The sequence below is a fragment of the Gopherus evgoodei genome, chromosome 6, assembly GCF_007399415.2.
Source record: "Gopherus evgoodei ecotype Sinaloan lineage chromosome 6, rGopEvg1_v1.p, whole genome shotgun sequence".
NCBI lineage: Eukaryota > Metazoa > Chordata > Testudines > Testudinidae > Gopherus > Gopherus evgoodei.
This window is the reverse complement of record NC_044327.1, coordinates 65280711-65295146: the sequence shown is the minus strand read 5'-3', so window position 1 is coordinate 65295146 and position 14436 is coordinate 65280711. Positions and strand designations below refer to the sequence as shown.

Genomic DNA, 14436 nt, shown 5'->3' with positions numbered 1-14436 from the left:
TTTTTGTGTTCGTGGAATTATTTCAATCCCTTTTAAAGCATCATACACACAATGATTTGTGAGAAGGGTTATGTCTGTGGTATGGCTCAAATATTTCATTAGATTAAACATTAAGCACAGTCCATAATTTTTCTATTAAGATATATTTGATCACAGTTTGGAACCCAATTCTCTCTGCTACATCTGAGCAGTTGCCTGAGGCCCCTGCTCTAATCCTGATGACAGCATTATTCTCAAGGAGAAAAAATAGTTCAGTGATGCTTTTGGGCTGAAAGCATAATGTGTTTAAATAATTCATGCATTGTGGCCACATGTTCTTTCTCGTGTGAATGAGAAGTTATTTTGTACAAGAGAGATTTTTTGGAGGGGGAGGAAAGGAGTGCATGTCTTGTATCCCGGAAGAATCATATCAGTTAAGGAGTAACTCTCTTACTTTAATGTTTAGGGCATAGAATTTGAGCAGTTTTGAGTTAATATCAAGCTACAAGAGGAAAATACTATGGCTGTGGGATCTGAATTTGTGCTGCTATGAGACATAAGGGGATTATTTACTTTTAGTGCAAGGGTTGGAAGAGGAGGCTTAATGGATTGGGCACTAGTGTTTTATTTCTGGGAACCCAGATCAATCCACCTTGTATCCTTGAGCAATGAGGATTAAGTAGAGTGCAAAAAAAAAAATCAACCTAATTGTTTGGGGCTACCTAGTTTTTCAGTAAGATGAGCAATGCGAATTGAAGATTTGCCCACTGGGGACAGTATTTTTTAAGACTCTGTCATGTTCTCTTCTGTACCACATCCTCTGCTCTGCTGTACTGTGCTGACAGCAAAATGAACGTTACTAAAATCTTGATTTTTGAGACCTATCTGTAGGATTTTGATGAATTTCACTGCTTTATTAGTAATCTGCATCAAAATACAGGAAAACAATATAAAGGAAGAAAAAAACAAAGCACAGATGAAACGACAAGGGCATGAAAGAATATAAGATTAAAAGGAAGGAGAATAAAAGGGGAAATTGTAGGGAAAGATGCTACACAAGAATGGGATTGAAGCAAAATGGGTGGAGGGAGGGAGAGCATATGAGAATTGGGGACAGAAGAGAGTCTACACAAGAAGCATGTAAGTTATCAACTTTGGTCTCTTGCCAGTTTGTCAAATAAGTTGCTACCTATTTTCGGTAGTGGTGATTTCAGTTCAGTCTTTAGTGCACCAGTAATAAAGATAATTGGGTTTGATTTGGGCTTCTTGGCAACCTCAAAGTAGAAGGGGCCAAAAGACTCAGTTAGCATGTTAGCTATCTCTAAGCTCTGAAAAAAATAGTCTATCCAGGTCAGGTTTGATGTAATTGTGGGGACAGAATGGAAAAATATGTGCTATTTCTGTCTGCACCATAATGAGCTTTAATATCTAGCGTTTCCAACTTACCATTTTTACCTTCTTGGGTAGAATGCACATATTACAATTTATCAATAGTGTAACATTTTTGGCACATTTTGAATAAAAAAATACACTGTGTAACCCTGAGATCACAACTTGAAATCAAGTTGAGTTGAAAGAGATGCTGTCAGCATAAAAATAGTATTAGCCATATATTAATAATTATACCTTAGATTATTAAAACGGAAAGAATTGTAGACGTCTACTATACTTTTCACTTTTTACAAACGTCCTTTAATTTTTTAATTTCTATCATCTTGGACAAGGGAAATAAGGGCTTGTCTATATGGAAAAGTTATACTTGTATAAGGAAAGGTGTGAATTTAAACTGCTATAGTTGTACCAGTGTAATTCTTTATGTGGACACTTATTCTAGAATCAGAATGACTTTTTATGACTAAGGGTATGTCTACACTGCGGGATTATTCAGATTTTACAGAAATCAATTTTTGGAAACAGATTGTATAAAGTCGAGTGCATGCGGCCACACTAAGCATGTTAATTCGGCGGTGTGTGTCCATGTTCTGAGGCTAGCGTCGACTTCTGGAGCGTTGCACTGTGGGTAGCTATCCCATAGTTCCCGCAGTCTCCCACGCCCATTGAAATTCTCGGTTGAGATCCCAGTGCCTAATGGGGCCAAAAATTTGTCGCTGGTGGTTATGGGTAAATGTCATCAGTCAATCCTCCCTCCGTGAAAGCAATGGCAGACAATCATTTTGCACCCTTTTCCCTGGATTGCCCGGGCAGACGCCATAGCACGGCTACCATGGAGCCTGTTCAGCGTTTTTTCACTGTCACTGTATGTCTGCTGGATGCTCCTGACAGATGCAGTACTGCAGCGCTACACAGCAGCATCCTCTTGCCTTTTGCAAGTTAGCAAAGACGGTTAGCAGCCCTACTGTACCGCCTGCTGCTGTCATAGGTGCTCGAGGTCAGTTGGGGGCACCTGGACAAAAATGAGAATGCCTCCCCAGGTCATTCTCTTCTTTAAGTTTTGTCTAATGGAGAGTCAGTCCTGCCTAGAATATCAGGCAAGCCTACTAAAGAACCAGAGTGGCAAACGGCCGCTCTGGGTCAGAGCCCCAGACGTTCCGCAGAAATGATGAGTGCATGCCATTCTCGGGGGTGCCCCTGCAACAACCCCACCCGTTGCTTTCCTCCTCCCCCCCCCCGGGGCTACTGTGACAGTTATCCCCCCATTTGTGTGATGAAGTAATAAAGAATGCATGAATAAGAAACAACACTGACATTACTGCAAGCAGAGATCAAAGGTGAGAGGGGAGGGCTGTTAGCTTACAGTGAAGTGTACAGTGAACCACCATTCTGCATTTGTTCAGCCTGCGGCTGAAAATGGGAATCTGTGACAAGCACTAGGATAGAAACACAGGCAGGACTGAATCTCCATTTGTGTGTGGGCCTTTGGTTGACACTGTTAAAACACAAAATGTCCCAGGATATGTATGTTGGGGGACAGTTCTAAATGGCAGCTTCATTTTTTTATTTGCAGCAAAATGTAGAGGTCTAAGTATCTGATTGTGAGCCCTGGTAGCAAGGAGTATGCTGGGGTAGGCGTGATTGTGCGGTGCTGCTGACTGGGAGAACAGCCTGAGGCAGAAGCCTCCAGCTGCCATGATATTCCAGGCAGGACTGAATCTCCATTAGACAAAACTTAAAGATGAGAATGACCTGGAGTCATTCCCTTTTTTGCCCAGGTGCCCCCGGCCCACCTCACCGAGGCCAGCCAGGAGCACCGATGGGATGATGATGACGGGTATCAGTCATACTGTACCGTCTGCTATCCGCAAGGCAAGGCAAGGGGATGCTGCTGTGTAGTGCTGCAGCACCGTGTCTGCCAGCAGCATCCAGTAGACATACGGTGACACTGAAAAAAGGCGAGAAACGATTTTTTTCCCTTTGCTTTCACAGATGAGGAGGGCTGATGACATACACCCTGAACCACCCACGACAATGTTTTTGACCCTCCAGGCTTTGGGAGCTCAGCCCAGAATTCAAATGGTTTTCGAAGAGTGCGGAAACTGTGGGATGGCTACAGTTGTCAGTCGCCCCACCCTCCGTGAGCGTCCATTTGATTCTTTGGTTTTGTGCTACGCTTGTCTCAGCTCCTTAAGTTTCACGCAGCACTGTGTTGAGCCCCTGTTGTGGCCTCTGTCCATCATGGCCTTGGAGATTTTTTTAAATGTTTTGCATTTCATCCTTTGGAATGGAGTTCTGATGGAAGAGATTAATCTCCCCATACAGAGATTAGATTCAGTATCTCCCATATGGTCCATGTTGGAGCTCTTTTTTGATTCTGGGACTGCATGGTCACCTGTGCTGATCAGCACTCCATGCTGGGCAAACAGGAAATGAAATTCAAAAGTTCGCGGGGCTTTTCCTGTCTACCTGGCCAGTGCATCTGAGTTCAGATTGCTATCCAGAGCGGTCACAATGGTGCACTGTGGGATAGCTCCCAGAAGCCAATACATCGAATTGCGGCCTCACTAACCCTAATTCAAACCGGCAATGTCAATTTCAGCACTACTCCCCTCAGGGAGGAGTACAGATATCGATATTAAGAGCCCTTTATATTGAAGTAAAGGGCTTCGTTGTGTGGACGGGTGCAGGGTTAATTCGGTTTAACGCTGCTAAATTTGAGATAAACTCTTAGTATAGGCCAGGCCTTAGTTTATGTTGCTTTAGAAGCTATTTAAGCTAAGCTGAAAAGAGCCACTCTTATTTCAATATAACTGGAAAGATTTCCTGTGTAGACAAACCCTAACTTTAACTTTTAGTTATAGTTAGTTCCTCACTCAAATTCAGAGTTCTGTAATGTTTAAGTGGCAAATGCTGCAGGGGAAGTGGTGGTGGTCTTGTTTATAAAACTGCTTCAGATAGACTTTTACAAAATTATGGAAGTATTTCTAAGTTTTGTAAAACTTTGTTTTTGTAAAATCTAAATTTGGGATAAATTTTACAATGACATTATGTGACCAAAAGTAGGGTCTGATAGAATTTACAAACTGAGCAGTAGTTATTCTGCTATTCAATATGTAACTTCACTTTATTCTGTTCTGCTGTAGAACTGTTTTTATTCACAGACTAATTGTATACCATAGGCAGGGATGGTCTTGCTAAAACACAGGTTGAGGAGTCAAGAGTCTATTCTTGGCTCCATTACATACTATCTGATCAGTGTTTGTTTTCCCTGTTTTTGAAATGAGAATGATACTTCCCTGCCTCACAAGTATATTGTAGGACTTAATTCATTAATGTTTGTAAAGCACTTTGAGATTCTTGAATGGAAGGTGTAAAGAAGGTCTAAGTATTATGATGATCATTGTCTAATTGTTTTTCAAAATTGTGTTGTAATCATTTTCTTTGTTTGTCCATAAATGGTAGAAATACTAAGTTGTTTTTCTTACACTGTGTTGGCCACTTATAAAGCACTTCAAGGAAATCGTGGTTTCATTTGAAACAGCTGTTAATTAGGTCTTAGAAAATGTTTCGTTTGGGAAAAAATGATCTTGAGTGAATAAAGTAGTTTGAAAATAAATAATTTTGTACATACATTTTTATTTTTTGCATGATCAGTTGCAGGATTGGGGTCACTTAGCCAGTGGTCAGATATTCAGAGAAACTGAGCACCATAGCCCCCCGTAATGCCAGTGGAGTGGTGGGTGCTCATCATCTATGACAATCCTTGGTGCATAAATAAGAATTTAGGTAATTAACTTTAGTCACCTATATTAATTTTTGCCTAAGATCATACTAATCTTAATCATTCTCTGTTTCTAATTCGAATCATCTTTTAAAGCTAGTATATTTAACACACACACAAAAAAAACCCCTACATTTAAAACATTTTAAATTACTCTGGTGCAGGCTTTTAAATGTGATTTAATCTGGGCAAATAACAGGTTTCTTGTAGGATTTGCATCTGTGATTCCACCACAATTCGGGTTGGTTGGTTGCTTGGTTTTTTCAACATTAAGACCCTTCAAATACCTACAAATCTTAATTGGCTGTTATAATAATTGATTCTAGTTTCATTTTTAGATCACTAAAGGGTGGAATTAGTTAGATGGGCAGTATACTGGTGTGGTTTTGGTATAAGGCTATGTCCTATACTACAGACCTTACAGCAGCATAGATAATATTTTTACTTCAAGGTCCCAGAAACACAGACAAGGTTTTCATCACAACTGCACAACTGTATGGTATCTCATGTGTCTGCTCTATGCTGATGGGAGAGAGCTCTCCCACCAGCATAATTAAACCACCGCAATGAGCAACAGTAGCTATGTTGGTGGGAGAGCATTTCCCGTTGACATAGCTCTGTCTACACCGGCGCTTTTGTTGGTGAAACTTATGTCGGTCAGGAGTGTGGTTTTTTTTCACATCCCTGGACAACAAAAGTTTTACCGATAAAAGTGCTAGTGCAGACAAAGCCTAAGTCTCTATCGCAGTACCCACTGTACGAGTATGCAACGTATCTTTGATATCTCTCTCTTCTGTTAAACAGAATCTCTTTAATCACTCTCACTCGTTCGCTGAGAAGGAGGGGAACCACTCGAGAACAGAAAAAGCTAAAGAGGCTCGCTAAGAATATTAAAAACTTGAATTTGATTTGCTGTAGTTCTATTAAACGTTTAGCCTGGTGGAGGGGTTTGGGATTAAGATTTTAATTCCCTATTCTAGTTTTAAGTACCAGTTTTTAAAAAACAATTATTTAGTAGTAGTTCCAGTAAAAATTCAGTTGTAAAGTTAATATTCACTGTAGAATATCTTTATCTGTAGGAGTAGCCATTTTTAAAAGTTGCTAAAAATAGCCATATCTTAAAACAATAAAATTTTGATTATTATCCTTTGGTCTTATCAATAACGTCTGACGCTGACTGATTTTGTTAATATTTTCACTGGTAATACAGAAGCAAATTGCAATAACTATCCAAGATCCCTACCTCCTGCCATCCAGGCTAGCAGGGATCTGAGATTTCTGCAGAGGCAGAATATTCAGCCCCAGAGGGGCAAGGGTGTCTAACATCTCTCTGCTGTGACTCTTATGGTCAGTAAAAGAGTTCCTTTGATGAACTGCAAGAAAAGCATTTATGCCTTAGGGAGAAGGAGCTCTAAAACTAGTGGGGGAGGTTTCTAGAGGCCTAGAAAAGCCTGAGAGAATTTAATCTTTTAACTTTTGGAAGAACTAGAAGTTTTTGTTGTGAGCTGCTGGCCTGAATGCGGAGACTGCATGATTTTGGATACATCATCCGCTTACTATGTCCCATTAGTAATGTTACCAGAGCTACAAGTCAAAGGATGGGAAGCTCCTTGGAAGTCTCCTGCCTTCGCTGTGTTGTAGGTAGCTACTATGAGAGAAACTCACCTAATAGAGGGCTGCAGGCCCATGCACCAGCTCAGCTAAAATTCTCTGCTGCTGTGGCACTCGGCTCAGTCATGAGGTAACGTGCAGTCCAACTCAATAGAGCTACTCTGAGATGCCCTAAACAGCATATAACCTTCCATTAAGTGAATGAGAAGGGCACTGTCAAGGATCAGAAGCAAACAACTAGAATAAACTTAAAAAATATATATATACACAGAAGCCAAAAAAGAAAAAAAATCTACATAAAATAAAAAATGAGGACAAGAAGAAGAAAAGAGGAGAATAAAGAACAGGGAAGAGACAAAGGGGACAAAAAAAGTGATGGTGACAACTTGATGGTGTCAAGCTATAGCCAAAGGGGGCAGCCATCCACAGTGTTTTTCTAGAGGGTCTCCAATAAATAAAAAGGATAAAAAACACTGTTTAACCTCTTTTCGCTCGACAAACCAGAACTGTATCCGCCACAGATTTGCCTAGCAGCTTTCCTTTTTGACCCCACAGAATCTCTTTCCTTGTCAATTTTTGAATGACTAGTTGTATTCTGAAGTGGTTGAGGTTGTGAGAAGCAGGGTCCGGAGCTGTAATGTCACTGATGCAGAATTCCTACTTGTTCTGTATAAACTGGCCTAAAAGCAGAGTCTGGTTTGTAGTCTCTTGTTCTTGCTTTTATCTGCTGGATGATGTTGTTTATTTCAGTTCTCCTTTCTCTTGATAAAAGTAGTTATTTTAAAACTCACTCAATAATTAGAATTAATTTTATAGAACTGCTTTGAGAGAGAATTAAGGGACAAATGAATAATAAGTCATCTTTGTGAATTTTATTTAAGTAACTTCTGAACTGTATTGTTAACTAAAACACAGGGTGACAAATTATGATTGCAAACATGACTAAATGGACAAATGCTGAAACTAAAATAGTCAACAGTTGGCCCTTCAGTAAAAGACTTTTGGATGCTACCTCATTGTTCTTTAAACTTGTAGGGTTCAACTGCTCGAATGGACCATGAAACACCCAGTGTTATGAGTACCTATTCTGTTCCTCGAAGACTGACAAGTCATCTGGGTACCAAGGTAACCGAAGATTACAAACCACAGGTCGCTAATGCTACATTTTTACTAATACAATAACTTCATTGTTTCTACCAGTACTATTATATTCACTGAATGATCTTTCCACACATACTAATTTCATTGAATTAATTTTTTTAAATAGTTTTTCACAGGCTTTTTAAAATATGCATTAAAAATCCTTCAATTTTAGAAGAAAATATGAATTCCCATTGGTAGAATTATTTGTAATGAATAAAATTTGATTGCAGGAAATTGTTGGAGCATCTTAAAACCTTGTATTGTTATTAGATGATCCAGATGATTGGTGAAAATGAACCCATCCAAAAGACTAACTTTTTGGTATTTGAAATGCTCATACAAGACTGAATTCTTGAAATAGATGTCATTTTTGAGAAACTTTCTAAAATGTGACCTGAGCCATTGATGCTGCTAAATCAACATTGTGTCACTAACATAGTTACAGTATGTGAAAGAAACAGTCTTGTTTGACTAAAGAGGTGTTAAATTAAAAATGAGACACATCAATGCAAAGACTTTAAGGAATTCCTTTTTTTTGTGAACTGTGTGTTTGGCAGAAAAACCACTTTCTGTATTAAATATTCATTATTTAAAAGTGCAAACATTTATAACATTACTGTCAATCACACAATTTGTGTACCAAAGAGGTAGCAAAGATATATTGATTACATTAAACATTTCATTGTCTTTACAGAGTATGGTATTAGAAATGTTAAGTGCAATCTATGCAGAATATTTTTTTTTAAAGGGTGGGGTAGGAGAAGTGGAGAAGGCTTGAATCCTCCAATTTTCTTTCTAGTGTAGATAGAAATTGCTTCCATATCAACAGGACTATAGGCACCAACTTCCCCTCTGCCCTATGGGTGCTCAACCACCACCTCGCCCTGCCCCAATTCCACCTCCTTACCCCAAATCCCCACCCCTGCCCCACCTCTTTACCGCCTCCTCTCTGGAGCACACCGTGTCCCCACTCCTCCCCCTCCCTCCCAGAAAGTCCTGAGTGCTGTCAAACAGCTGTTAGGCAGTGAGCAGGAAGCGCTGGAATGGGGAAGGAGCGGGCACGCGATGCACTTGGGAAAACAAGGTGCAGAGGGGGTGGGGGGCGGGGGGAGTTTGGCTGCCAGTGGAGGCGGAGCACCTGCTAATTTTTCCCTGTGGATGCTCCAACCCTGCAGCACCCATGGAGTTGGCGCCTGTGAGCAGGACTAAAAATTTTAGTTTAGCAATTTCTGAAGAAGACTCAATGTCTGAGCCTTCTTCAAGAGACGCAACGTCACCAGTAGGATTTTTGGACATCAAAACTATTTCTCTCCAGTGTCTCAGTACTTAAATTTTATGTTGTTGATTCTTTAAAATAAATAAATAAAATCATCTAGAGATGGGAGATTTTCCCAGAATGAATCCATAGTATGTCAGGGACATGGTTTCAGAGGAGTTCTGCAGAGAACCTGTACAACATTCATATGCCAGTGAATACATTCTTATTTATTTTATGCAGTTATTGTAGACTATGCTGTCCATTAAGTAAACTGTGCTAATAGCAGGCCATGAGAGCTTAGTCTAGAGCAGTGATTCTCAACCTGCAGCCCAGTCAGCACAGAGCTGCAGCCCACGTGACGTTCTCAGGGCCATACAGGTAGTATTGGATGCGGCCCACATAACACATTGTGGGTCGCATATATGGCCTACAATGGTAAATAGGTTGAGACCCATTGGTCTAGAGTCACTAGACAAGTGGTGGGCAACCTGCAGCCCATGGGCCGCACATGGCCTATCAGGGTAATCTGCTGGCAGCCCGCAAGACAGTTTGTTTACATTAGCAGTCTGCAGGCAGGGCCGCCTGTAGCTCCCAGTGGCTGCAGTTCACCATTCCCAGCCAATGGGTGCTGCGGGAAGCAGTGCGGACCACAGGGACGTGCTAGCTGCCGCTTCCCACAGCTCCCATTGGCCGGGAATTGTGAACCATGGCCACTGGGAGTTGCAGGTGGCCGTGCCTGCAGACAATTAGTGTAAACAAACTGTCTTGCGGTCCGCCAGAGGATTACCCTGATGGGCCATGTGCGGCTTGCGAGCTGCAGGTTGCCCACCACTGCACTAAGCTGTACAAACGTACATAATCCTTTTCTTGTAGACCGTGGTCACTAGTGGACCTAGTCTCTGAGGTAGACAGTAAGGGCTTCTCTGAAAGGGAAGTTAGTGCACAGCAAGTTAGGGTGTGAATTTACAGCTCATTAACTACTACACACTAATTCCCTGTGTGGACACTTACCGCACAAGAAAGTGACGAGTAAGTTAATGTAGACTAGCTAGTATGCTGTAAATTCACACCCTGACATGCTGTGTACTAACATCTCTGTGTAGATAAGCTTTAAAGTTGCTGCCTCAGATGTCTGCCCAGAGGCATACGTTAAGCAGATTGCTTTCATTCTCTTTTGAGTACAAGCGTGCCAACTCCATAATATATTTGACTGTTTCCAGTCCAGAAAGTGAGGCTCTCTAAACCTCATTTCTCAGGCAGTTGCCACTGTACTGTCACAAAGCTGGCTCACAGCTCTGTCAGGTTTTGATTCTATCATTTTTACATTTAATATTAAGTAGTTTGTGGATCCATATGATCACAGAACTTACAATGTTTAATACTTCTACTTTTTCAGCGATTTCATTGATTATCATAGTGTTAGTAAAATACGTGATTTTCTGAATACTCAATCTAGTATAAGACGCACTCAAACTTTTAAATCTTGTACAACACAGTGGTTTGATCTTATCTTCAGTGATGTTAGATTTTCTCATGTATGTCATAGGATATTTTGTTGAACTTGTGATCATTTGCAGCAATTTAGCTAGGATTAGAGAATCTGATCTAACGTAGTATTTGGCAAATCTGATTTCCTGTCTAGCTGGTACATATGGGATGTATCACTCTGCAGGGACTCATCAACTGCTTCTTCCCTGTCCCGACTGGGTAGCCCACTTATAAATAGCTTCTCAAACCAGGGGTTTTTAGTATTTTTATGTGACTGCCTCAAGAATCCCTCCTAAATTAATATTTAGATGTGAAATCCACTAGGGTGCTCTGAATTTGGTATCTCAGTAATATGTATATTTGGTACTTTAATAGGGAAAGCTGAAAACAAAGCTGAAAACAATTATGAACCAGATCATCTGGGAGAAAGAATTTAATCAGAAAAATGTGAATGACAATTGGGACTCATTTAAGAACACCTTACTAGATGTCTCAAAAGCCACAACTGAAGAAGAAGGCTGTGCTGGTTAAAAAACCAAACCTGGTTTAGAGGGAAAATGAAAGCAACTGTAAAAAAAAAAATATTTTTAATTATACAACAAATAGAAGAAAGGGGAAGTTGACAGTAATGAATATAAATCAGAAGTTAGGAACTGTAGAAAATTAATCAGCGAAGCCAAGGGACACAAGGAGAAATCTATGGCCAGCGGAGTTAATGACACTAAGAAGGAGTATTTTAGATGTGTTAGGAATAAAAAGAACCTTGACAATGATATCAGTCCATTACTAGATGGAAATGTTAGAATTATCAATAATAATGCAAAAAAGGCAGAAGTGTTCAATAAATATTTCTGTTCTATATTTGGGGAAGAAACAGTTGATCTAGTCTCTCTATATTATAATTATTACACTCTTTCCATTCCACTAGTATCTCTGGAGGAGAATAACAGAAACTACTGAAGTTAGACATTTTTAAATCAGCAGGTTCTTCTTCGAGATGTGTTGTTCTCGTCCATTCCACATTAGGTGTGCACATGCCGCGTGCACGAGCATCAGAAACTTTTTCCTTAGTGGTACCTGTTGGGCCAGAGGGGCCCCTGCCTGAGCGGCTTCGCTGCGCCGTGCATATATACCCCCGCTGGCCTGACCCCCTCCAGTTCCTTCTTACCATCCGTGGCGGCATGAAACAACCTCTTGCCCTTGTACAAGAAGCAATCCCTTAGCTTTAGAGTACTTAGTTGCTATCAGTTTGTTAGCATTCTATTGTTGTGGACACTGGATAGATTAGGTGTTTGGAGGCTTCCAGCACCCGTCCTGGGCCACGGGGCATGCCACAGACCCACAGGTTTAAGTCTTGTGCCACGTGCCACAAACGTATGCCGGTTAGTGACCCCCAGGACTCCTGTCTACCTTGCGTGGGGGAAGCACACCAAACAGAGCTGTAAGATTTGCAAGGCATTTAAGACTTTCGCTTGAAGCAGTTGTTGATGGAGGCAGCGCTGCAGCCATCAGGCCCAGAACACCCGACGCCGGGTCCAACCTCCTCGGTGCGGAGTGCCCCGGAGTTCTCGAGAGACCCAGTGCCAGTCAAGCACCGCAAGCCGTCATCCCCAGAGAAAAGTAGGCCCCGGCACCACTCATCCTCCCCAGTGTGGCCCAAGACTAAACCAAAAGAAGGGTGCAGATGTTCCCCGCAAAGGAGACCGGCATCATCTAAGGGCCCGGGCAGTGGAAAGAGCGGGATGGACATTGTACCCGTGGCACTGGCGCCACAAGTCCCTCTGAGTCCGGTCGTAAGTGAACTCAGTGAGGACGACGGGCTTGAGGGAGTAATAGATCAGCCCTCCATGCCTGACATCTTTGAGGCAGCAAAGGACCTCATCCGATTGTCGGCGGTGAGCTCCCTCCTGATCAGGGAGAAGCCTCTGGCACCCAGACCCATGATGCTATTGAGGGGAAAGATGGCAACGGTGTACTGTTCGAGGTCACCGAGCTGGCATCGCTCCCGGTGTTGGTCTCGGTCGAGTCTGTGGACTCTCGGTTACCTCTGACGCAGAGGGAAGCCTTGATGCTGGAGGCGAGTCAGCGCACAGGGTTAGTGCAAGGGACCCGATGCTCTCCGGCACCCTCCAGAGACCGGAACCAGGAGAAGGTGAGCCAAGCATCGCCAAAGGCTTCCAGAAGTCACCGGTCCCGATCCAGGTCTCAGGAGCACTGATCCTGGTCCCGCGAGCAGCAGTACCGGTCCCGTTCTCGACTGGCAAGAAGCTGCCCGTTGACCTCCCGCCGGCACAGATCGATGGCACCGCTGTGGCCTTCGCGCTTGACGTCGCCAGAATCCGGCGCTGACTTGGGTTGGTACAGTTACCCACACTGGGCACCGGACAGCAGAGAACACCTGGCTGGATGTCAACCCCAGTGGGGACCACCGGGACACTGGCCCTTCTGGACCTCCTGGACCTACCACCAGTGGCAAGTGGCTCCCTCCAGGGCCAGCTACTCAGGAGCACCAGTCCTGGTCTCTGCACCAACACTCCTCCGTGCAGAAAGCTACAGTGTCCAGACCTCTTGCGCCGTCACTGAACGAGAGACCGGAGAAACCAGCACCGAGTTCGGTGCCGCCCCAGGGTCAGCTATCCGGACTCGAGCTGGAAACCCCTCCTTCGGGGGAGGGGGACCAAGGGGACCAGCAGGAGGAAGCAGAGCAGCTGCTGACCTCCTTGTCATCCCCAGATGAAGCGGTGGCAGGCATAGCAGTATCAGGACCTCCACCAGTAGACCACAGAGCCCACCAAGACAGTAGACCACAGAGCCCACCAAGAGCTACTGCATAAGGTTGCTCATAACTTGGGGTTACAGGCCGAGGAGACGGTGGAGCAAGAGGACCCCATGGTGGATATCCTGAGCCCAGAGGGTCCATCCAGAATAGCGCTTCCGCTTATTAAGACCATACAGTCGAACTATATGGCAGACCCTGGCCTCCAGCACCCCAACAGCCAAAGATGTGGAACACAAGTACTTCGCCCCGTTAAAGGGGTACGACGACTTGTTTTGCCACCCAAGCCCATGTTCCCTGCTAGTCTCGGCAATAAATGAGAGAGAGCGCCAGGGGCAGCAGGCCCTGGCCCCTAAGGCCAAGGAATCAAAGCACCTGGACCTGTTTGGCAGGAAGGTGTATTCCTCAGGGGGCCTCCAGTTGAGGATGCTAACCAACAGGCCATCCTCAACAGGCATAGCTTCACTGGGCAGCAGTGTTAAACAATAGAATACCAATTGCAATTTATTAAATATTTTGGATGTTTTTCAACCTTTTCATATATAGTAATTGAAATCAAAGTGTATATCTTTTTATTACAAATATTTGCACTGTAAAAATAATAATTTTTCAGTTCACCTCATACAAGTACTGTAGTGCAGTCTCTTTATCATGAAAGTGCAACTAACAAATGTAGATTTTTTTGTTGCATAGCTGCACTCAAAAACTAAACAATGTAAAACTTCAGCATCTACAAGTCCACTCAGTCCTACTTCTTGTTCAACCAATCACTAAGACAGACAAGTTTGTTTACATTTACAGGAGATAATGCTGCCCACTTCTTATTTACAATGTCACCAGAAGGTGAGAACAGGCATTTATTTGCATGGCACTTTTGTAGCCGGCATTGCAAGGTACAGTAACTCCTCACTTAAAGGCATCCCGGTAAATGTTTTTTGTTATGATGTTGCTGATCAATTAGAGAACATGCTCGTTTAAAGTTTGCAGTGCTCCCTTATAACATTG

General features: G+C 42.8%; 1 protein-coding gene across 5 annotated transcripts in view; it reads left to right on the top strand.

The window, feature by feature from the left end:
- Positions 1–14436, top strand: part of APC (APC regulator of WNT signaling pathway) — a 199050-nt gene that overhangs the window by 144040 nt on the left and 40574 nt on the right. For 4 of the 5 annotated variants that reach the window (XM_030567970.1, XM_030567969.1, XM_030567971.1 and 1 more), the window contains exon 9: positions 7802–7915. In XM_030567970.1, coding sequence (XP_030423830.1) covers positions 7802–7915 — 114 coding nt within the window. The remainder of the gene's footprint in view (positions 1–7801; positions 7916–14436) is intronic. The other variant, XM_030567972.1, reaches the window with a different exon arrangement.